The sequence below is a fragment of the Lampetra planeri genome, chromosome 36 (assembly GCF_965212315.1).
Source record: "Lampetra planeri chromosome 36, kcLamPlan1.2.h2, whole genome shotgun sequence".
Taxonomy (NCBI): domain Eukaryota; kingdom Metazoa; phylum Chordata; class Hyperoartia; order Petromyzontiformes; family Petromyzontidae; genus Lampetra; species Lampetra planeri.
The window spans coordinates 3,937,985-3,963,800 of NC_136142.1; the positions used below are offsets into that span (position 1 = coordinate 3,937,985).

At 47.5% G+C, this 25,816-nt stretch overlaps 1 protein-coding gene across 1 annotated transcript in view; it reads left to right on the forward strand.

Moving 5' to 3' along the window:
• The first annotated feature begins 4,198 nt into the window (after window positions 1-4,198).
• The window catches only part of LOC144730699 (ephrin type-A receptor 4-like), a 106,766-nt gene continuing 85,148 nt past the window's right edge, over window positions 4,199-25,816 (forward strand). Inside the window, exons 1-2 of the mRNA XM_078611390.1 lie at window positions 4,199-4,474; window positions 25,368-25,432. Coding sequence (XP_078467516.1) covers window positions 4,387-4,474; window positions 25,368-25,432 — 153 coding nt within the window. The 5' untranslated portion in view covers window positions 4,199-4,386. The remainder of the gene's footprint in view (window positions 4,475-25,367; window positions 25,433-25,816) is intronic.

Sequence of the window (25,816 nt, forward strand, 5' to 3'; positions counted from 1 at the left end):
ACAGGTGCTGTTTGAGAACCCCTACTCACTGTTATGTTCAACACCGTCCGCAGCACACGCGTACACGCGCGCACACGTGACTGGCGGTGCAGGCGTTAAAGACAGGCTTGGGTTTTAACATGACATACACCTTCCTGTCCTTGCTGGGTTCCTGCCTAACTATAGGCTGCCAGAGAACCAGCCAAAGCTCATTTTTCTCAAAGTTTGATGCAGTATGAGGCAAGAAAATCAAACAATAAATATTAACAAAGTGTTGTGGTATGAATTCCATATTCCCATGGCAGGAGCCAGTCTCTAGAAGTAACTGGTAATTAACCGGTGCTGACTTCCCACAAAGCGATACTAATTCCACCAATCATAGAGGGTGCGTAAGCTAAGTCTACCGTGGATCGGAATTGTTGCAACCTTTCGTTCGTGAGTCAAGCTCTGGTCACGCTATTGTCCATCTATTTCGTCAGTTTTTGACTAAATACGTTTAAATGGCGAGTGTTTTGCTCTCAATGCTGATACAGTGTACATCGCATCGCGCTTTCATCTTACAAAACACACGAACAGCAGTAGACTGTGTTGTAACACAAAGGGAGCTATAATAATAATCCTAATAACATTTTCATACGGTGCCTAAATGCCTCGAAAAACCCATGGCGCCTTGCATCACATCTCACCTCAAACATTCGAAGGGCAGCCCTGGTTGCAGCTGTCTCTGCACGGCACAACGGGCCACACAGAGGCCTTGAGTCTGGCAGTCGTGGCCGGTGATTGCTGTGCGTCATCCCAATTGAGTATTTTGCTACGTTCAAAGCAGTACTACATTTTGCCTGTGGAATTTGATATCCACTGATTATGAAGACGTTGCGATAACAAAATGTTTGCTTTAGAAATATAAGGTTAACAAATTCGGCAGTTCATATGAAGTATAAGAAACATAAAAAACGATGCATTAAACTGCCTTTGCACCGTATTTAATGTGGAGCTTGACAGCTCTGGCAAATTATTGATCCTTGCCTAATCCCATTGCTCAGTTGGCCACGAAAGACTTCTTTCCGTGGTCAACTTCAACGCTTTTCTATCCCCCCCTCCCCGCCACTGGCTTTACCAGAATTAACTGGTGATGACAAATCGCTGAGTTACGTGCTTCATGGTGAGACGTAGAGCACCCTCACAGCCCCTGAATGTTGTGAGATGTCACCGTCCAAACGAGCAGATGCGAGGTTTGTATTGTACCATACAGACATGTGGACCAAGCAACAAAGAAGAGGGCCTATAGAGGCAGACATCACAGTCCGTATTAAGAAGAAAAAAACGGGCGTGAGCGGAATATTCCGCTCGAAGGCAATCAATGAACAAAGCTATTGAAGGAATGACAGTGGAGAGAATGAACGCGCATGAAGGGATGAATGGCCAAAGTGGAGATGGAATGAATTAATCAGGACAAACATTGGGGAGTGAGATGGATTGCGGCTTCTCAGAAGCCAAGTATATTCGTGTCTGCTTACAGATTCTCCACACAGTAGACTGAAAGAACACGGTGGTAGTGGTGGTAGTGGTGGCGATGGTCGTGATGAATATATATGATGAATAATTGATTGGAGTGAAACTTTATATTTCATTAAAAATTCTGAAAATTAGTTTCATGGTTTTGCTACTGCTGCCAGCAAGAGCCAATTCAGGTTCATTACAGATACTCAACGCACACACAGCCAAATACATGCCAGATATCATATGTAGTGTATTTCAACAACTGATCCTGTTTGAAAGTTTTAAGGCAAAGCAACGGGCCTCATAATCACTCCTTTCATTCAGAACGAGCTCTTACGCGATTCTGTATGACAAATATTACTTCAGACAGTGCTATGACTGACAGACACAGATTCAGAAAGGTTCCTATCATCATAACCTTTAGCCATGATGAATCCACCGCTAGATGAATGCCTCCCCACGCCATCATCATCTCTTGTGATCCTGGGATGTACGAATCCACAAGCTTATTTATTGCCCAACCTTCTCGGTGGACTTCCTCTTGGATGTGTCCCATTCCTTGGATGTAAATTCCATCATAAATTAAACTGAAACTAACTAAAACTTAAAGTAAACTATGAACGTAACTATTTTGATCTTACCAAGCAAAGCCCACTGAGCTATATATATTGTTCAGATGCGACCTGGCCAACAAAGGATAACTTAACGAAGTGGCTTATCGCGTGTAAATTTATAGCAGCCAAATATTCTAAACGTACGTTGATTCTAAATGTAGATAGGAAAACGAGAGGACCTCGAGAAAAATCCACACGACCACGGGAAGAGAGAAATGCAAACTCCAAATATACAGGCGTCAGTAATCGTAGCCACTGACCATTAGTCATCTCGCCTCGCCATGTGTCTTGCCCAATTCCGGTTTGGGTGGTGTCATTAACCTTCGTGTGTTTCTGTCTCCCAATGCCATTCCAAGCATGCATCTTGGATTGGCACATCACTTTTTATTCCCCTTTTTTTCAATAACCACGTTTTTGAAACGCATGTCATCGCAGGTAACGTGCACTATTTATTTTTTAAACGTAACTAATTATGAAAAACAGCTTCAACCAAGAGAATGTGGCATTCCCACCACGTATTCAAGGCCACCAACGCAGATGAGCGCCGTCCCAATGCCTGGGACTATGAATAACTCTGCTTACTGCCGTAGCAATGTGGATATGAGTACCAAGCACGGCGAAGCTCATCTCCGTCACTGACATTGAACCCGGTGCGAAATTCCACATTCCCCGTGGCAGGCGTGCGGGACCACTTAATACGAAATCCGCACCTCCGATGAGCACGGTTGATCACGTACGGTGCGAACGAAGTTCAACGTTACATACAACGTCGACTTCTCCCAGAGTGTAACCAGTTGCCGTTCCCCCAGGCCAGGGAGACAATTCAGTCGAAGCCGCAGCACCAACGTTTGTCAGCTGCGGAGGTGCAACGGAGAAGGAGGCTTCAAGGCTCGACGCGCTCTGTCTACGGGTGGAGGGGCAGCATAAAAGAAAGCAGCGTAAGGCGAAGTGGGGGAGGAGGAGACAGGGTGGGAGCAGGGGCGTTAGAGAGGGGGGGTAGGAAAGGAGGGGATGTGATGGAAAGGGGTGGTTGAGTTCGGTAGTGGATGGATATGTGTGTGGGGGGGTAGGGTGGGAAGCTTGTGGTTTGGGGTTGGGTGGGTGGGTGGTGGTAGCTATGGTTGGTGGCATGTGTATGTGTCTTTGTTGGTGGCTGAATAGGTGCTCACTAACAGCACTTGCCCCAAAACAGTCTATAAGACCATCTGGGATGCGTTCGTGTTTGTTCGTAAGGTCTAAGTGTCGGTGTCTCGGGAGATGGGGTTCGATTCACGACCACTGACATCAGCGCAAAGTGCTGTCTGAACCTGGCTCGACCTGCCCGTAGGTCGACCCAGCCTTAAATGAGCTCTTGATGGAGTGAGTTACACACATCAGCGCTGGGGGTGGTTTAAGCTGCGCCGTTTCCTCGCGTGAAACGCCGACCTCACTTAATACTGCACATCTGTGAAAACTTCGGGACATCTGTGCAAACGGGCTTCGCAGCTCGTCGTATTTTCTCCAGTATGAATAAATATTCCGATTCTGAATAGGTGCTCGCAAACATCTCTTGCCCCATTCAGTCCGTAAGGCTAAACGGGAGGGGGGTTAACAGAGGGAAGTGGTTCATCTCTGTCCTTGTGTCTGCGACAGTGACTAGGGGAGCGGTGGTGTAGCGGTTAGCGCGCTGCGCTACGAACCCAGCGGACCGGATTCGATTCCCGCTCACGGCCAACACCAGTGGCGGTTATTTGAACCGGTTCTGGGCATCCCCTATGTCGACTCAGCCTCAATTGGGTACCTGGTGCGGTGTGTAAACATCGCCACTTGGGAGACAAAGGCGGCCGTGCGTGGTGCTGGCCACCCACCCCCTCGTGTACCGTTCCCGACTTTAATAGGTGCTCGCTAACAGCACTTGCCCCAACAGTCCGCTAAAGGCTACACGGGGGATCTTTGCCTTTGTGTCTGCGAGTGGGGGTAGGGTCAGTCGTGAGCGCTGTGTGGGGGTAGGGTAAAGGGAGAGGGAGGGAGGGGTGGATGAAGGGAGGGGAGGGTGGAGGGAGTGTGGGGGAGGGCTTGGATCGAGGGAGGGGTTTGGCTCAGCGCTTTTGCTCGCTGCTGGCGAGGCAAGAGCAGCCCGGCAATCATTCGCTCCTCTGCCGCCTCCTCGGCTGGATGGTAGCGGGTTAAGGGCTTCGCATCCTCCACTCGCCTCGTCTCGCAGAGGGAGCCCGTCCTCGTTCGGAACCCCCCGACTTCTGCACGTCTCGCGCGCGCGCGCGCACGCACGCGCCTGCACGCGCACACAGGGACCATGGCCTCGGGAAATTTCGCCGCTCTCTCCCTGACATGGATTTTCGCCGGATTTCTTGGGATTTGCACCGCCGTGGCTTCAAACGAAGGTAAAGCGGCCGCGTCCACTGAAACCGCTCGTTCGCTTTGTGCGTGTGTGTTTTTTGTAGCGTTGTGTTTTTTGTTTAAGTTTTATTGAAACATCACAGACTTGTCGCACGCACGTTCCTACACGCATGCACGTGCAACTGATGTGCATGCAGCACAGCAATGCGCAGTGAAGCTTCAGCAGTGTCAGAGACAAGGGATAGTGTCACCACGGCTCAGTTTTAACCGTCTCACGAATGTATAAGATTGACAACACTTGGAGCACGTTCTTTAAGTGCACTCTGCTGCAGTGGCGGGTCTAACTGCAGTAAGTAAAGAGTGTGTGTAATCCAAACTAGACGTCTCCTACTCACTCAAGGCACTGGGAGAAAGTCAATGACTTTTCGTTTGTTGGTCACACGAGCGATAGAAACGAGGAGTTCATCTCCGTTGGCGACATTGACGCAGTGATGGCAATTCCGCATTCCCATGGCAGGGAGCAGTATATCCTCCGTCAAGTTTTGCAAAAGTGTACCCACGCACTGAAAGCGGCGTTGGGTTCACTCTATGCAATTTTATAAAGTACTTGTAATCTAGACATGTTACACACGTGTGTACAGCAGGCGCCGTCCGGCATACGCATCACATTGTATAGTGTACGCGACATTTCACAGCGTCTAAATACAGCCTGCCCCGCAGACCTCTATTCTAGAGAAAAACGTACGAACATCACGCAAGAGCATGATTACTAAGTTCTACGGAGAAAGTAATTCTATATAGGTCTATGATACATCGCAATGTGGGTACTGGATTAGAGGGTCCGTTTTAATGGGGACATAATACAAAGGAATCTGTGCTCTTGACAAGTTCCTCTGCTCAAGAGCGCGCATTGCCTGGGGTTTGCGACTGGCCCGGTGGCTCAAGTCACAGAGATGCGCCGCCGTGTACGCAGACATTCACTACTTCGCCGGGTATACACGAGGTCGTGAATTCGAGCCCGTCCCTGACGGCTGTATATTTGGAGTCCGCATGCCTCTTTCTCCCCGTGGTCGCGTGGATTTTTTTTTCGTCCGGGTCCTCCGGTTTTAACCCTGACACATTTAGACTCAACATGCGGAAAATATGATTTGGTTGCTGTACATTTCCGCATGATGAAGCCACTTCGACGAGTTGTCATATGTGGTTAGGTCGCTTAGTTAATGAGAGCAAGATATCTCGGTGGGGGCCTGACTTGGTAAAATAATAAATGAATGCAGCGCAGGCGAATTTCAGTTCTCTTCGGGTTCCGACACCCACGCAGTTTCTCTCATGAGCCGGGAATTAATGGAATGATGAAACGCGAAAAACAAAGTCCCCGCCCTCGCCACGGGCACGGGGAATTTCCACCAAAACGAGAGGAGGGCCGCTCAATTCCTCTTTTGAGCTGAGACACATTCACAGACCTCTTGATGCTTTTGATGACGATGTGTGTTTTTTTCAAGTGCCCTTTATCCCAGAAAGACCGAGAGTCTCAGGATCGCTCTTCATGAGAGTCCTGATTGAGGAGATTTGTCAACTGCCATTCGTAATTGGTTGGCTTCGCATGCGGCGAAAACCCGAATTCTCTGAGATAAAACTGGACACGCATAATGCTCATAACTCCGCACAGATAGAGTCAATAATCTCTTGATGTGCCTGGCCTTGCGTCTATTCGCCAGCTCGCAGGATAATGATAGCAGCGTAGTACTGTTTTGAAGCGTACGCTGTTGCGCATGAGTCATTCGGTGAGTAAAGTTGATAGGAAGCGTGAGTAAAAACACACACGCGACTGGAATATTTGCGTGGATGGCTTTCCCTTAAGAAAGATACGTATGCCACTGCGTCGACATCATAGAGACTTACGTTGGAAAACAAAGACAAAGATCCCCCGTATAGCCTGAACAGACTGTAGGGGAAAGTGCTGTTAGCGAGCACTTATGAAGGCCGGCACGGCACACGAGGGGGGTGGGTGGCCAACACCACGCCCAGTCGCCTTTGTCTCCCCAGTGGCGATGTTTACCCACCGCACCAGGTACTCATTCGAGGCTGAGTCGACCTAGGGGAAGACCCAACACCGTTTCAGATAATCGTCACCGGCGTTGGCCGTGAGCGGGAATCGAACTTGGGTCACCAGGTTCGTAGCGCAGCACGCTGACCACTACACCACGACTCGCCACGTTGGAAAACGCAAACACGCACAACTTGGACTTTGCTTCGAGACGTGTGGAAGCCACAACGCTGGACGATGGAATCGTTCAAGATTGTTAACTCTTGACTCACGCGCATCTACTTTGAATAGAGGAAACGAATGTGAATGTGCCGCAACACAACACACACAACAGCTCTACCTACCCTAACACGAGGGTCGTCTATGCCTATGGCACCCATAGGATAAGTACGTTGAGTGTCACAATGTAAGCTGCTCTTGCGCAACGGCTGTATAGACTATAGAGCAATTGACACGGAGAGAAAAAAATTAACCCGTAAAAACAAAGTTTTTCACTCTAAATCCTTTATATGCGTGGCGGCTAGAGTGCTTTCGTCCTCTGGCTTGAGATGGCTGCCACCTATGGGTCAGATGATTGTCTGCCAGCATTAAGCAATTGGTAACTAAATATTTATTTATTTTCCCCTAAACAGTGTACATTTTTTTTAAAAAAAATTCATGAAAATGTATTGTCACGCACAACGAGTTTGTGTGGAAAATGTCAGCTCGATTGGATCACGGGAAGTGGATTAAAAAACGACCGTAAGATTTGCACGGTCGTAAGCAAGCAAGCAAGCACGCAAGCACGCAAGCAAGCAAGTAAGCAAGTTAACTTAATATAAAGGATTTAAAAACATACACAGACTTCAGACGCTGTCTTTCCGACAGACCTGAGGACGGCTGCTTGCGTTGTGGCCGAAACGTCGTGAGAATTGTATTTTATTATGTTTTATTTTTATTATTTTATTATTTCCCTTCTACGTGACTTTACCGAAAGAACCAAGAAGATGAATCCCTGCAGTCACGAAAGCTTTAAATCGAAATTAAAATCGAAATTTATACACACACTTGGAAAGCGTATAAACAGACGAGTAAGAAAAGGCCTCTCGCTCTCTCTCTCTCACACACAGACATGATATTTTCATTTAGTTATAAGCACTGTTAAGTTATTTAAAGCGACAAGCGTTTTTTTCCCCATTACGCTGCGCCTTCAAATCAAAGCAGTGCTAACCTCCCCGTTCGATGCACGCTCTAGCCTCGGGTCGGCAGCGAGGCGGTGTGCGAGATGTGGTTTCTGCGGACGTGTCGAATGCCCACCACCAACATCCAACTCAAACGTGCCTTGCGGGCTAGAGCATACAACTGTTTTCAAATATAATCCAAGAGACACAGGATTGCGTACAGGGGCAGTGGCTGAACATATATAACCGTGCACGCAAAAACGTTGATATCAACAGCAAAAAACAAAAGCCGCCCTCCAGATTAGAAATGCGTGTTGCTCCACCAATACTGTTGCACTATATCATCATTGTCAGTCATGATCGATCCACTGCTGGATGGAGGCCTCCTCGAGCTTTCGACGTATCTCACGGTAGTGCGGTGTCATTAATAATCCACGTGCAGCCAATTCCATCGCTCCATCTACTTGGTGGGCATCCTTCGGGGACGCGTTCCATTTTACTGGCCACCAATCCGTCATGAATCTTGAGCCATCCCAAGCTCACTGTTCTTGACAGATTTGAACCGCAACCTACGCATCCTCTCGCATCGGTGCTCCTCGTTCTGAAAATTGCCGTTGCAAACGATCCAAATAAACACAAAAAAGCGGTTACGTTTCGCCAACAACTGGGGGATGGGGGAGGATGTCGACGTTTCAGATGACTCGCCACAATCAGCGAGCATTTACATGAATGTCCTCCAGCCGTGTTCTGAATAAAGGCTGATTTGACTTGGCGTTAGCTTGTTGGTTGTAGAATAATAGTCCACGTCCGTTCGTAACGAGGAAGCGCCTGTGTTAATGATGACGATGGCAATTTGTTTTAATCGTGTGCAAACAAAAACAAATCTGGCTACGTGTTAACACACGCACTCACACAAAAACACGACGTGGAAACTTTGGGCACCAGTGCAGCTACTGCTGCTGCTGCAGATACACACACAGTAAGCTGCGTTTGGTTTAACGCGTAGGCTTTCGCAACCAATATCATCCATAATATAGTTTTTTGGGGTTAGATCGCGTAAATATAAATGTGTTGTTAAACCCGCTACCACCCGACACAGCCAGTTAGGAAGCTTTGCCACGTAAACAGAACATGCAAATTCGTTACTAGTACAGCACACCGGTGTGTTGGAGAGCAAATCCACAACATTAACAATCTGTTCGAATTAACGAGGGGAGGGGGGGGCGGCTTTGGTTCTTTTTGTTGTTGTAAAGCCCAGCAAGAATCCCGTGCATTTCAATACCCGACGTCTCACTAGGTGGCCGGCACGCACTAAAAGGCCGCGCTGTATGATGGCCCGTGTTCAATAGAGGGAGGCAGGAAGCGGACGACAATTAAACAATTAAAATTAACACGTTAAGCTTTCAGGGGCGATTGCACCGCTGTAAAAAAAAAAACACACGATTGCGAGGACGCTGGAGCGAGCTTATCAAGGGTTTCGTCGGGACGTGGATGATGTTGGTGCGGGGTAGCCAATGGGCAGATGGACTTGCCAAAATAAAAAAAAACACAAGGACGCACACGCGTCTTGTTAGGACGTGAAGAGCTCACGGCGGTAAGTTTTGATTGAGTCGCTCGCAAACCAAAGGTTGAGAGTTCGAATCCCGCTTGCGGGGTGGGGGGGTGTCTGTCTGACTCAGCCCATCGTGCTCTTGGGGTGCCTTAAATGAGTGCCGCTTTGTGACGAAGACCACTGTTGGTTGCCCTATGGAGAGGCGCCGACTCTCGCCATAGGAAAGAGGAATTTCCACCACCGGTTCGTGGCTGCAAACGGTTGGCGAGTACCGCCTCAACGCAGTGCCGCACTAAGCTCGTGCGGGGCCTGTAGCATGTGTTATGAAGGGGTCTTAAATAAAAATAAAAAGACAAATATTAAAACACAAAGTTTTTACTTGCATAGTAAAGTAATATTTTTTTCATTTGCTTTACAGCCAGATAATACGACAAATCGCTAACCTTAAACACCCAGTCGTTCATAAAAGTTGAAGGCAGTATAGTACTATAGTAATAGAGCAAGTGCAGAATCACTGAACCGGAATTGATAGCTTGAAAACATTTAGCGCGGGGCCCTTGAAAGTGTGGGGCCCGTAGCTATTACATATGTAGTAGCTACTCCTGCTACTACATATGTAGTAGCTACTACATAAGTAGCAGCTACTTTTGCTACTACGATAATCCGTCGCTGCCTCAACGCTCATTTGGAGCAGGCAATCGCTCTGACTTTATCCGTTATCCGAATTTTCAGCACACAGCGCTCCACAGCAACAACGCGCGGTACGCGGCATTGCGCTTCTGCGCTGAACATGGCACCGTTGTGCAGACGCAGTACTCTTGCCAAAAAGCACCCGGCAGCCCTAGAAGAACGGTCGACAGGCTTGCATGCTGATGACACCCAAAAGGCGGGAAGCGGGAGAGACTTTGCTTGCTTGAACAAACGCTGCCAAATAACGTCGGTATATTCGCGTGAAGACAAAGAACGTATGGGTTTGCCGAAGAGGCCAACTTGCGCTCTGCAGTTACAGGGTTAACGTTGGAATGCGATCAGAGAGTGTTGCAATAGCCTTGCTCTTAACAACATGCCGCAGCTTCAAGTGGACCGTTTAATTAGTTGCTACAAATAACAGTCATTAGGCATCCTAACGTCAACAATTTGTCTTGGGAACTCTAGTTCTGGACCGAATCGTGCATTTCGCGACACGCTGGTCAATCGGGCTGTTGAGGTACGCTCCATACAACATCGGTGATTGACGCGGCTTGCGGAAGATTTTCTACAGCAGTGCACAAAGGGCTGCAGTGCATTCTTAAGTTCTTGCCAGCATCGGTGTTTATACAGACATCGGTAAACATTGGTGCATGCTATATCTGAGTTTGTTTCCTCTCTGCTTGGTTGTTGGACTGGACATGCATCGCGTCGTTTTGTCAATCCACTGCTGGACAGTGGGGCCTCAATCCTCCCCACGACTTTGGAGGCCGTGAGACACTTGTCCAACCCTGACCACGCTGCTTAGGTGATGGTGGTGAAGGTGTGGGCGGAGGACAGAATAACAATGGATGCTGCTGCACTGCCCTCTATTCCTCACAGCGCTAATTACTCGGCTGCCTTGCGTGCGGGAGTTTCCTACACACGCACTATCCCATGCTTTTAACCCTGCTTAGCTTGCGAGATCCGATGAGAGCGGTCGCATTCCGGGTGATCCGGTTATTGGCTCTGTTTGGGGTTGCGTCGCACGTAAGAAAATATGCAAACTTTAACCTTGCATTCCTTGCCAATAGACAACGATCCCCCGTGTAGCCTTAATAGACTTTTGGGGCAAGTGTTGTCATCGAGCACCGATGAAGGCCGGCACGGCACACGAGGGCGTGGGTGGTCAGAACCATGCCCGGCCGCCTTTGTCTCCCCAGTGGCGATGTTTTCCACATCGCACCAGGTACGCATTTGAGGCTGAGTCAACCTAGGGGAAGACCAGGACCGGTGCAGATAATCGTCACTGGTGTTGGCCGTGAGTGAGGATAACATTTTTTGGGCCCTGTTCATCCATAGAATCCTTTTTGACAAATCTGCGCGTTGCTTTGCTAATTCATTAACCATATACCATATTGTCAAAACCTAAGAAGTCTAAGACGTCCGTCCAATTGGCGTTTAACGATCCCAAGAACAAGAATTGGAATAGGTGACAAAGCCGTTGCAGCGCCAACGTTTAAGAACAACCTTGGTTCCTCCCTTAACACACCAAATATTCCTTCAAAGTGCCGGACACAACCACATTTGCCAATGTGATCTGTAACTTTGATTCTTATTCATACATTGATAGTTCAATTTTAATGTGCAATCTTATTGAGGGGCTGTGTGGTGTCTTGGCGTGATCCTGGACTTTTGTTTTGTTTTTCTGCCTTGCCCAAGATGGCATTCGGTATTGAAACAACGACAGGAATCGATGTGCTTATGCAATTTGTATTTGTAGACTTTAATTTTATTTATTTCTTTCTCTTTCGTGACTTGGATAACTTTCCCATACTTTCCACCCCTATCTGCTGTTGTTATTTTGTCGTTGAAACTTGCTGACCCGCCCCTAGTTGGACATATGTGTTAAAAAGAGCTTAATAGATCATCGGATTATTTCAGTCTAATTAAATATTCTGAACTCGGGTCGCCGGGTTCGTAGCGGAGCGCACTAACCACTACACCACCGCTCCCCACTGTTACTGATAACAAAGACAAAGATCCCCCGTATAGACTTAATAGACTGTTGGGGCAAGTGCTGTTAGCGAACACCTATGAACGGCACAAGAGGAAGTGGGTGGCCAACACCACGCTCGGCCGCCTTTGTCTCCCCAGCGGCAATATTTTCACACCACGCCAGGTACTCATTTGAGGCTCAGTCGACCTAGGGGAGGCCCAGAACCGGTTCAGATAATCGTCACCGGTGTTGACCGTGAGCGGGAATCATACTCGGGCCGCCGGGTTCGTAGCGCAGCGCGCTAACCACGACACTACCGGCTCCCCACTGTTAGCGACAAAACACACGCACACACACACGTACGCACACGCGCGCACGCACACACGCACGCACACACACACGCACACACCCACACGCGCGCACGCACGGCAGGCGCAGGCGCGCCAAGAGATGCATTCACTCGTCGATATGGACTTCACGTGTGGGTTCCTCCTGGCTCTGCGGCAGTCTCACACGAACTGAATAACAAACATTCCAAGCGGGAACAAGCAACAAATTGAGATACATTTTCACTGCGTAAGTAAACCATTTGCTTTCGAAATAATAATAATGATGATGATAATAATTTGACAAAACTTAAAGACCTTTTGTCAATCCACTGCTGGATGGAGGCCTCCCCATGACGCATCGGACACACGGGGATGTGTCTTGTTTGCCATACTTCACCAAAGTTGCTCAACGCGAGTTCGAAAACGGTAGGGGAGTCAGCACCGTTTCAGATATCATTCGTCAGTGATGTTGGCCTTGACCGGGCATCGAGCCGAGTCGGGCGGGTTCAAGACGCCAGCACGCGAGCGTGCGCACACGTCCATGCGGCACCGCATTCACGAACTTCCCAAATGTTTACTGTGGCGAGCAGTCGTTTTAGAGGACGTGCCAATAACCTACAGCCCACGCACGCAAAAGAAGTATGCGTCGTGGCGTTTACCACGCTCTATTGCGAAAGGCAAGGAAAAGGGCCTCCACTAGAGTGGTGGCGGGATGTTAACTACCTCGCCTGGTATACGGGAGGTCGTGGTGTCGATCCAGGCCATGACGACTGCTGCTATATTTGGAGCCTGCGTATTCTCCTCGTGGCCGCGTGGATTTTTGTGGGTTTTTTTCTCCCTCCACATTTAGAGAAACGCGCTGAAGAGCATTTGGCTGCTGATATAAATTTCCAAGTAATCAGCCACCTCGTTGAGTTGTCATTTGTGATAGCCAGGTTTGCTTCTGAACAAAAAAAATACAAATATAGCTCAGTGGGCCTGACATGGTAAAATAAACATCGTTTCAAATTACAATATTTGGCCTACTCTTCCATGCTGACCCGGAGTGCTGGAATAAAAGGGGGAGGGGGGGGGGATTGCCCACACTTTACCATCGCCACACGCGGACCTGACGAACTGTGCTGTGCCCCGCGTGTATTGCTAGCTGGCCCACATGGCTTAGGGATTAAACACGAAAAAAAAACCTTGCTCCATTGTTTCAATTGCCACGCCGGAAAATGGAATCTAAGTTATCTAAACCGGTGGTGGGACCCGGGTTGCAAGTCCAATGTGCCATCGAGCTCCCACAGCCTCATGCGCATGCATATACAACTATATTCCGTCTCGCAAGTGAACCAGAACGTTTTAATTCCGTATAACCCACCGGCTTAGCAACCCCCCATGGCACCCCGAGAGGTCCAGCGTGCTTCATTAGCCTATGGCTAAGCTTGCCCACACACGGCAGCCGAGTTCGCGTGCGATTTTATCCCACCGTCACTCGAGCTCATCCGAGTTGGCCAGCATCTACCCAACAATGCTGCATACTCATGAATGGTATTGGGCAAAGATGACCAACGTAGGGCATGGATCTCCTGGGAGATGAAAACGACTTCAGACACGGCGAGGGTTTTCCTGCTTTCCTGGCTACAGGTCGTATTAACCCGATTGTATATGAGACGCTCTTGAAAGTTTATACTCAACGCAAACTTGTGCCAGGTGGCAGCAAAAGTCAAACAGATATGGTTTCACACATCTAGCGGATTATAAGACCACCCCGCCCCCCGCTACTGATGGAGTGCGTCTTATAATCAGAAGAAAATGTAATATTTGTCAAATTATTCCGAAGTATTGCCGAATCACACATCGCAAGTTGCGAACGCGCATGCAAAACTTAACGCGCTCACATCTCCCACCGAGCGTCCGGGATTCCATCATCTTAGTTTTCACCCCCTTTTCTCAGAGATGCGCACACACACACACAGCGCCTATGCGAGTGAATCCTCAATTCGGTCAATGGACAGGCAGACGAGACCCTTTTCGGAGCATTGGCGCCTGCCTCTGGTGCGGGAGTAAGATAATGATTTTTTTTTCTGCCGTTCATAATTGCACCGCTAAACTTATCGGAGGCCTGCAATCTTCGTAAACTTCCTCGGCGAATGCGATACCGAAGCGCGAGCCGACGCCGACTCGCCGCTTGTCTGCGCGGCACTTGAGCCACAGTCTTGCGGTGCTTAGCGATGCGTGAACCGCGCAGAGGAAGACACAACACGGAGACAAAGGTCCCCCATTCAGCCTCAATAGACTGCGGTGGCGAGCGCTGTTAGCGAGCGCCTATTAAGGGCGGAACTGAACGCGACGGGGATGGTGGGCAGGCATGTGTGAGTGTGTGTGAGTGTGTGTGTGCCCGTATGTGTGTGTCCGTTTGTGTGGGGAGCGGTAGTGTAGCGGTTAGCGCTACGCTGCGCAATGAACCCGGCGACCCGGGTTCGATTCCCGCACACGGCAACAGCAGTGACGGTTATCTGAACCGGTCCTGGGCCTCCCCTAGGTGGACTCAGCCTCAAATGAGTACCTGGTGCTGTGTGTAAACATCGCTACTAGGTAGACAAAGGCGGTCGGGCGTGGTGCTGGCCACCCACCCCCTCGTGTGCCCGCCGGTTTTCATAGGTGCTACTCGCTAACAGCACTTGCCCCAAAAGTCTGTTCGGGCTATACGGGCGATCTTTGTCTTGTGTGGTCATCTCGATGTCCAGTCGCCTTGTTTTTTTTGCACCTCTTATTTTGGGTCGAGCCGACCTAGGGGCGCGCCCAGCGCATCATAGATGCAGATAACAGCTGGTGCCATTGTCAGGCATCTGTGCGTGACCCGACAGGGAACTTTCGGTTCCAGTGCGTGAATGCACAACGCTAACATTTCATATTTCACACAAGAAACGCACACAAAGACGAGTGCACACATTCCCCCTTCCGTCGTTTACAAGGGAGGGTAAAAGTTTAGTTAGCGAGCGCCTATTAAGACCGTCAACACAAGAAGGGCCGTATTGTGTTGGCCACCACCCCGCGCCGCCTTTGTCTTTCCACTCTTCCCAATAGAGTGCTTACTTTCAGTACGATGGGGACTCTTGCAAGGCTGAGCCGATCACGACACGCGCAATGGGAATGCGCATACACACACGCGGCTATGAAAAAGTCTGGAATACACTAAGACCGCATTGTAGTTTAGGAATTTCGATTCGCTACCTTAGACGAATAAATTAGTCTTCGAGTGCAGCCGTTGAATTAGATTGACAGGCATCGACTTATTTTCTTATTCAAATTATTAGCATGCGAACAACCGTAAATTCGCTCGGACCAAACAATGGAAAAGATACAGAGACAATGGGGGCGGGAATAGAATCATCCTGGCTCTGTCTGCCACGACTAGAACGCAGCATACGAATATTCTCCACATATCCGACAGGCTGGCAGGAACTGTTAGCTGGAACTTATTTACGGCCGAGTCGACCTAGGGGAGTCCCAAGCCAAGGTAACGATACAACGGTGGAACTGATGTTGGCCATAGTTCGGAGTCAAATTCAACTCGCCACGGCTTGCAGCGCATCAGCGCCACTACTCCTTGCTACGGAACACAACTCAGATGGCTCCGTGTCGAGGCGCAGGGGCTATCAGCGAGCACCTATTAAGGCCGGTCGAGACTCCACCCAGCCGCACCCGTCTACGCCAGCGCCGACATATAGTCACCGCAACGGCGGAACGATTTAAGGCTGAGTCGACCTTGAAGAGGGACCCAGGGCTGCTTCTGATGCCAACTTGCGCACCGATATTAGCAAGGGCAGGGAGTCAAACTCAGACGGCGGTGGGATTCGTAAGATGGACAGATTCTTAGGGTCGCGCAGTGCACTCGCCTCCAACCCTACCGCTTCCACGCTAGAAATCACGCACGCATTAATGGGTCACAGCGAATATAAATAAACAACGCGCGCGCGCGCGCGTTGATTGTCGTCGTTCCAGCAAGTGTTCAAGCACGCCACGTGGATCGCTGGACCGAAAGCTCCCCACCCACACACCCGCTAGCTGCTCCGCAATCCCTGAATATATCAACCTCACATCAAAGGGCAACCCCCACCCCTCCCCTCGCCGGTGCATTCATTCATCGCGAGCTTCCGATAGCCAGGGCCCATTGCGACTCCCGGCTCGGTCCACGTGGAGCCCACCGGCTCAGCTCAACAATCTCCGTGAATGCATCTGTGGGGTAGCGGCCAGGGCCTATGCTTTGCTGTACGACTCAGAGAATACTCTTTGGTTCTTTCAGTAAAGTCACGTAGGTATAAAATAAAATAAATAACGACGTTTCGTGACTTTACCGAAAGAACCAAAGAGTATGGGTTCCAGCAGTCACGCAAGCTTCAAATGAAGACTCGGAGAATCCCGCTCACGGCGAACATCGGTGGCGAATGTGTGAAGCAGTCGCGGGCGACCTCGAGGTCGACTCAGCCATTTGTTTATGAGTACACTACCGTACTTGGCAAAGGTGTGTGAAGTATCGGCACTGGGGAGATAAAGGCGGCCGGGCGTGATGCTAATCCTCTCTCTCGTGCGCCCTGCAGGTCTTCATAGGTGCTCGCTAACAACACTTGCCCCAGTAGCCCCGTACAGTCTGTACGACGGATCTTTGTCTTTGTGATGTACTCCGTGTGGAGATGGCACCACAGCAGTGCGAGACGCATTGAGTGATTCATTGTGATTAATAATGCTAATGGCGTGCCACCTAGGAGTTAATAAACATGTCCCGTTTATTCTTTGGTTCTTTCGGTTAAGTCACGTCTAAATATAAAATAATAAAGTAAAATAATAGCGACGTTTCGATTGCAATCGATTGCAATCGAAACGTCGCTATTATTTTAACTGCAATCGATTGCAATCGAAACGTCGCTATTATTTTAATTTATTATTTTATCTTTAGACGTGACTTAACCGAAAGAACCAAAGAATAATTCCTGCAGTCACGAAAGCTCCAAAAATTAAGAATGTCCCGTTTACATTATGAATGGAGCGGACCGCTTCGCAGAGAAGGAGTTGTGATGATGCAAGTAACACGAACCGGGTTCGATTCCTGTTCCTGTGGATTGTAAATGTAAATGCGTTGACATAATTTTTGCTCATAGACGGCTACGTATAACGCTCGTATATCATCGGCATGATGTGTGGACTACGGTCACGGCATGTGACTCTATTAGATGCTTCAGTAATCCGTGACTGCGATCAGATTCCTTAACGCACCTACCAATGTTGACTTTAAACTTTCGTGACTGCAGGAATTCATATGGCTTGATTATTTCGGTAAAGTCACGTAGATAGAAATAAATAAAGTGAAAAAAAATAAAAATATTTTTTTTTATGTAAACCATTATTATTCTGATTCACTTTATTATTCTTTTTCTATCTACGTGACTTTACCCAAAGAACCAAATAATATGAGCACGTACCAATGTATCGGTCCGCAGCAGAATGCTACCGTGTGTCAGTGTATATGCAACGCTGCATAGATGCAATGTTGCATATACACAAATACATACACTTTTCTGAGTTAATTTTCGCGAAGAGGAACTTCGGACCGCGAGCACCACGCACTCGCGTCTGCACGAGGAGGCGGTGGTGGCACTGATTGACGTGGAATTGGATAACGCTGAGATAACCCTCGCGAGGCCGTTAAAATTAACGACCTGTAAAACAACAACGGACAGAGAGCAACATCGTCAGCGCGCCGTGAAGGAAACACGAAAGCAAACACGGCGTCTTTATTGTAGTTGTAACCCACGGACAAAGGGTCTGCCCTAAAAGTCTGGGAGTCAGGCAAGGGCCGCGTTAGTCAACATTCTGTAGCTCTGCCCAAAGGGTGCAGTCACTGGCCCTATCCGTCAGTCCACCGATGCACGAAAGCCTCCTCCTCCTCCTCAAGCTGACCCCGTGATGTAACAATCCAACCCAACGCCCTGGCCACGAGATGCTTTCATTGCTCCAATCGTCTCAGCGGATCTTCCCCACGGACGCGTTCAATTCCTCGGCTGCCACTCCATCGCCGTTGGTGATCACTTTGAGAGACGTTTCGTGCCCAAGCCCATGCACTTTTCGTAACAGTTTTAATCAAATATCGTGGATTTGCATGTAGTTTCTAACTCGTGTTAATCCTGTGCGGGTTAATGGAGGGGGGGCGGGGGGTTCCCGGGACCCACTGATGTTAGCCGTGGCTGGAAATCGAACTTAGGTTGCCTAGTTGAACACAGGGCAAGTGCGCTAACCACTGCGCCACCACTCCCCCGTGACTGCTGCATGTGATAGTTTGTTTATCCTTTTCCCACGCGTCTCCTCGATGTTTGAAGACCCAAACCCCCCCCACGATGAAACAAATATCTCTTGTAAATATGTTACATAGGTCGTGTCCCAAGCTATCCCACGCGAACCTGAAGTTTCGTTAATGAGGACACAAATGATTTAAGCCCCACGGTTCTCTGAAGGCGCCATTAGGTTGGACATGGGTGGTGTTTAAATTCGAGAATATCCGTGACCGAAGTTCTGGAACGCCAAGAGAATGCTAGTATGGGGCGCCTGAGGTTTTACATGTTTTTTTTTTTCACATGAGCGAAGTTTCAGACCTGTATCGAACAGCTCAGCAGTAGCCCACTCGCATGTGCTCATAGCCGCACGTAAAACATAGCGCGCATGTTGAACTCCTTTCGCATCGTACATAACCAACCGTGATAATCGTAGGTGCTGGGGGGGGCGTAAGGAAACAGAACTAAACACAATAAGCAGTTCAAGAGACATGAGTTTGCATTCTAGATGTGAAAGTGCATCGCTCCATTGGCATCCTGACATTGGAAGGAAGAGCGTTCCAGACGGTCGTGGAACACATAGAATAGTGAAACAGTCATAGCACACACAACATGTACCCACAGCACGCACACACAATACATGCCAGTGCAATCGAACATACATGTCTACTTAGCACATCCAAACACACGAATCGACAAGAGCAGACATAACGAATGAAATGGAGGCATAGCACACACATGGTACTCATACATCCACACAAACACACGTGTTGTTCAAGCCTGCCGTGGTGGCGCTGTGATGTCTCGCGTTTAAGAGTGGAACACTACATGTTGACACTAACTTGCTGGACTGCGAGGTGGCCAGAAGATGGCAGTAAAGCAAGTAGGTCGCCGACATATCTCTTCTCTCTCAATGCACCCCTACCTTGATTGCCTTCTCTTAAAGACGTCTGGAATCGTGGCCTGTCCATTTAGCTCCGTCCAAGAACAATATTATTGAATAACGTTGCATGAGATACTCCCAGTTTCCGATGTAAATCAATCAACGCCGATGTCTTTAGAGCGTTCCTCGTGTGCACAATTGTTACCAGGAGTAACTCCAGTTCCATCCAATGTGCACATTTGATATCACATTTACCCACAAGGCATCGTAGGCGATGCACTGTGAAGCATTGTTTGCAGGATTCCTTTTAAATTAATTACTTTATTTAGCTGTCGTCAAAGATGCATTTTATAAACGATACGAACATGTTCACGTCTCTTGTAAATAAACATTGCTGTTATTGTGCTGAGCTTGGTGAGTGAGGAGTATTTTCAATGTTGGGCTGGTGAATACAAACGTAATGTGAATTCATGGGGAAATTGTAAAAAGACGAAGTGATAAATGTTATACCCTTTGGTTCTTTCGGGAAAGTCACGGAGATAGACAATTAATAGATCACGACGTTTCGATCGCAACACAAACAAACACAGCAGGAGAACTGCTGACGTAGGAACAGTTTTATGCTGTTTGTTTCACCTGATGACGGTTGCTTGTGTTGCGATCGAAACGTTGCAATCTATTAATTTTCTATCTACGCGACTTAAACGAAAGAACCAAAGAGTATGGATTCCCGCAGTCACGAAAGCTTCAAATCAAGATAAATGTTATGATAGATTCCGATAGTTTTTTGCGTTGTCATTAGGCACACAGCCACTACAAAGTTACAACACTGGTAGCCCATCATCAATAAAGACCACTTTGTTGCACACAACATTTGTGCAGCAAATTGATGACACAAGTTTGAGGCGTCATGCTTTTTTTTGGATGTTTAATTGTCTGAATACAAAAATACATTGAACGGTAGCATTTTGCAATAGCATGTTTGTGTGAAAACCCATGATCATCCCGTATTCTATAAACAAGGCTAAGGGACAGGGGGTGAACAGCTGACACGCTTCACTAAGCTCAGGGGCATTGTTTCGCAAGCTCGAGTTCTTGCGACCCAGCACGGGGACTAGGCTTCTTCGCTCGAATACAAAATATATGTCATTACACACTGCACCTGCCCGATGATTGCTAAACACATGCCGCATGACCTATAGAGATTTAGCACGCTATGTGACGTACGACGCTCGTATACACATGGGGTGGAAACGAAAAAAAAACCCATCAAACTGAGTTCACAGATTCATTTACGAGACTATAACCTACACGCTGCGTTTTACTGTGCCCATGGCGTGGCTGGCATAGTTCTCTGCAATAAAGTTCAAGGATATTTGAGCCCCTTCAAAGGTTTGTACGGTGAAGCCCATTGCAGGAAATTGATATATTGCCTTACGTGAGCATTTTCCATTTTGGGTTAATAAAACAAGTACCTCTTTGTTCTGTGGATGGACTTGTACCTGCCATATGAATGTAGAATGTTCACAATTTCAGTCTAGCGACGTGTCCTGCCCAAGCCCACTTCAGTTTTTTTTCTTGACAGTTTTAACTTCATCATTAAAATAAACAAATGTTTTTATTTATATAATTAACCTGCAAATATTGTCTAACTCGTCTGTATATACTTCACCCCGATGGCAGTGATGAGCGCTGCCCCAATTAGCATTTGAGAAGGGATACTCTTTAATTTTGTTAAAAATAAGTAAGTAAATAAATAATTAAAATAGGTACGTTTCATTTACATTTATTTATTTCAACAATGAGAAAACCATCCACAGGAAAACATCAGGTGGTGCAGAGACCAATTGTTTACTGAAGAATATATGCTAATTTACAAACTGTCTTAAATATTAAGTTGGTTAACCCCATATATATTTTTCCTTTCTGGTTCAAATAAATATTTACTTGAATATTCACTCACTCCTTTAGGAGTAGACACTTTCACACATGCACACACGCAACAAATAGCTTAGAAGCTTAAATATATATTAATAGTGGTATTGATAATGAAACAGTCTTGACAAAATGCAATTGTAACCATATAGCTCATAGGACATGGTACTGTTAGTGAGTACACACTCGGGACGACATGAAACATAACAGAGCAGTGTGGTGAACTACGCAGTGAGGGTGTTTGCACATCACACACCAGGTAAGCATTCATGGCTAAGCCAACCTAGGGGAGGCCCAACACGGGTTCAGATACCACTTTTCACCGATGACGAATCCTGTCTTGGAAGTAAATCCATGTCACTGGAATTGTAGTGCAGTCCACACACAAAAAAAAAATCCTGAGCCAAGTGGGCTTTCTTCGAGTTCTTTAAAGTGATAGTTTTTCTGCAGACACGAGACACCTAAGCGGCAAAGGGAAATCCCTCGCCAGCGGAGAGAAAAAAAAACTCCCATAATCGTGGGTTGAGAAACGCAAGAGCTCTCAGCGAAACGATTGCTTCCCAACCCGCTCTTGCATTTCGGAATTTCAAAGACGGCCATCGTCCACTTCGCTTGAAACCCACGCGGCCCCTTTATCAATGGTACTACGAATAATAACGACTCATGAAAGGCCATGTCATCAAGCCTTACTGCAGGTCAAAGCACACGGCCGTGTTTTGAATGTGCAAAACCATAGCAATGACAGCTCTGCTAGTTATAATCCCTTACTTTTCATCAACGTTTCCCAGATGGCGCCCTTATTTTTTTTTTCCTTCTTCATATATGGAATACACATACACGCCGGTACATCCACTGCATGCATAACAAGGGGGTCTGTTGCTGGCAGCGGCGTTAAATAAGCGTGGAGAATTGGCCTTTAGTGTTGGGCTGGGACCAGTAAGCCCCCCGATTGATGCAGATTACGAAAAAAAAATAGAATAAGTTCTCTGGCTGCATCCGTCAGTTGCAGGGTTCTATGTTACACCCACACAGTCGCTCTAACCGTACCCCGTAGGATTATTAAAAAAAAGCTCTGCTGTAATCTACATTGTAATGCACTTGAGGTGTCCATCTGCGAGTCAGGCTGTCGGCCACAGTAAACGAGTGGCTTTCGCCGTACAGCATTGAGTAAGGGCTCATTTTGATGGGAGAGAACCGGGGTCTTGTGGTGTTCATGATGAGCTAACCGTGTGATGAAGTTTTTGTTTATTCTTGGGAACAGATCACATGTGATACGTGTGATCTGAAGCTGACCTGGATCTCGCCTAGGGTGACTTGGCCTCAAATTATAATCTCGTGCGGTGTATGAGCTTGACCACTCGGGAGATCGAGTTGTGGATATCTTTTTTTTAGGTAAGGTTATTTAAAACAGAAACGAATATTCAAAGAAAAAAAATGGCAGGCGTCAATTAATTGACGGCCACAATACATCTGGACCACCTTGTACAATACTAACCCTGCGAATCTTGTTAGAATAACTGTTGTCTTTGCTCTAGGGCGCGAATTTGAGGCGCATCGTCTGCATCAAAGGTTCCGAACAAACTGATAATCTCCCACTTGCAACCGATCCCCTGTGTAACTGGGGATGTGACATTCCTTCTCGGGCAGTCCACAGTCGAGGTGCGAGCTCAGTTGAGCATGGCGTGGTTCCAGGGTCTCATGGTATTGATAATGAGTTAACCTCATCAGGGGTGCCACGGTGGCAAGATGTTAACTACATCGCCTGGTATACAGGAGGTCGTGGGTTCGATCCTGACCCTGACGCCTGCTGTATATTCGGAGTTTGCACGTCTCTCTCCCCATGTTCGCGTGGATTTTTCTCTGGGTCCTCCGGTTTTTCCCTCCACATTTTAGAAACATCCATTTAGAGGATTCGGCTGCTACAAATGTCCACGTTATAAGCCACTAAGTTGAGCTATCATTCGTTGACAGGTTGATTCTGAAAAAGAGTTGTGTAGCTCAGCGGGCCTTATCTGGTTTAAAAAAAAATCGTAAACCTTGCGATCAGGTTGTTATTCTCAGTCACAGATCACATGTGATACATGGTATCTGAGGCTGACCTGGGTCTCCTCTAGGGTGACTTGGCCTCAAATTATAATCCAGTTCAGGTATCGGCAAATGCATCACACGCTTTTTAACTGCGCTTATACAGCCATGAGTGCTTGATAATGAAAGGACACCTGTAAAATGGAGCTGTGATTATTTGGAGACCAACAGGGATGAAATCAGATGACACTGTGCAACTATTTAGGCCGTGTCTGTGTGGGTATCGTAAACAAACATGTTATCACCAAATAGAAGTGTCACCTGTTGTCAAACACACACTCTACATTGCCAGCGCAACACTATCTGCTCACACTTGTATTGCGTTGTCAGGTTCGGTGCATTGGGCTGTGGCATCGGCACACACAAAGGGTGCCATGGGATCTTGAACATCCACATTTCAGCAGATGGCAAATTTCGGTAGACTGGTAACAATACACATTCAGCACAATCATGTAGGCTGTCGTGATGTGGGTTGAAAACCCACGTTTGATTATTACTTTTCCATGCGAGGCATCCACAAACCAATTAGACATAGCACAGAGACTAAATTTGAAATAATTGCATCTGATCTCATTGTATGTGTGTATGACAACCATGAGAATCAATTTGAATTGGTGAATAAGCAAACGAACACATGTTGGTTATGAAGCATGTAATAATTCAACCTCCCCTTATGCCTGAACAGCTGAGAGCCTGAACCAGTCTCTCACCTGGATGAGGCTTTTACCTGTCCACGTTCACATCCATTCCATCTCTCACATGTTCAGTCTTTCACCTGTTCAGGCTCTCACCTGGTTCAGTCTCTCACTTGGTTCAAGTTCTCACCTGTCCAGGCTCTCACATATTTACTTTCTCAGCCTCCGCGTTCCCGTTCGAACAATGAGTCTAATTCATGAAATACACGCACGATATGAATTGTGTTCATTATTATTATAATCAGCCATGCTCAATCCACTGGTGGATGAAGGCTTCCACAAGCCGCTACCAACACTCACGCTCCCATAATTCCTTATATATATTAAAAAAACACGTATTGTGTGTTTTGATATTGAGGCTCTACATTTTAGTCAAGGCTAGCACACACCGCTCCGGATGCATTCTAATGAATTACCACTGTAACATTCTAATTAGTGTTATTGTTATTGACGGATAGCTTGTCAGCACCCCTTCCCCATTGACAAGCTGGCTAAGCTGCTGGCTGGCTGGCTGGCTCGCTGACATGTGCAGTGAGCATGTGCGCTCAGTTGGCCCTCTGGATCGCTGCCAGCGACTCCCACAGACAGCTGACCTCTGGGTGAAAAGTTCTAGCCTCTTCCATTACGAACACAAAAAATCCCTATACGATTTCAACAACATCCACGGGGCCTTATTGGAATTTCAAGTGTCTCCTGGAGCCTGGGAGGGCCCATCCACGGTAGTTACAGAGGGAGTTTGTTTTGAGTCGAATGTGCCTGTAAACATATAACTGGTTTAGTGAGATAAAAACAGTTTTCTGTCAATGATGGGAAAGACAATACTTCACAGTTTAGCCTCATTATTAAATAATCGTTTGTTTTACGTGAACTACTGTTTTTTAACACCGTATTCTCTCGAGTATAAAATGCTCCTGAAAATAAGAAATTTTAAATACGGAGGGCTCTTATAATCCAGAGAATACTATTTCAGTGATACAACGACATTTCCCATTAGTGTTCTCTGACAGACGACCCTACTAGCTTGGTTTACCATGAGTAGAGTATTGGAAAATGCATGGCATTGTGCCATTGCTGGTGCAGAGTTCACTCGCACACTTCACCAAAAAAAAAACACGTGACTCTCTTTGTGTTTGACTTGATGTCTCTCGCCGACCTCGCGCTCGGTCTTAACCCGACGTGTGAGCGACGTTCCCCTCGCACGCCTCTCGCGCTCTGCAACATCCCCACGTTGTGTCCAGGTGTTCGGGGCTGAATGTTGTGCCTTGTCTCCTGCAGTAAACATCCTCGACTCAAAGACCGCGCAGGAGGAACTTGGCTGGATTGCCTCGCCGCCTGAAGGGGTAAGGGAAAAAAAAGGACCACCTACGGATATTGTTACTGTATGAGTGCAGGCTTTTTTTTTTTTGGCTCAAATGTTATTTCTTCTGATTCTAGATTTGAAGCTTTCGTGACTGCAAGTATTCATACTCTTAGTTCTTTCGGTAAAGTCACGTAGGTAAAAAATTAAATAAATAAACATTTCATTAAAATTAATTTCTTCTGCCTGCGTGAGCGTGTATGTTTTTGTGCAGCGGTTAGCGCGCTGCGCTATGAACCCGGCGACACGAGTTCGATTCCCACTCACGGCCAACACCAGTGACGATTATCTGAACCGGTCCCGGGCCTCCCCTAGGTCGACTCAGCCTCAAATGAGTACCTGGTGTGGTGTGCAAGCATTGCCACTA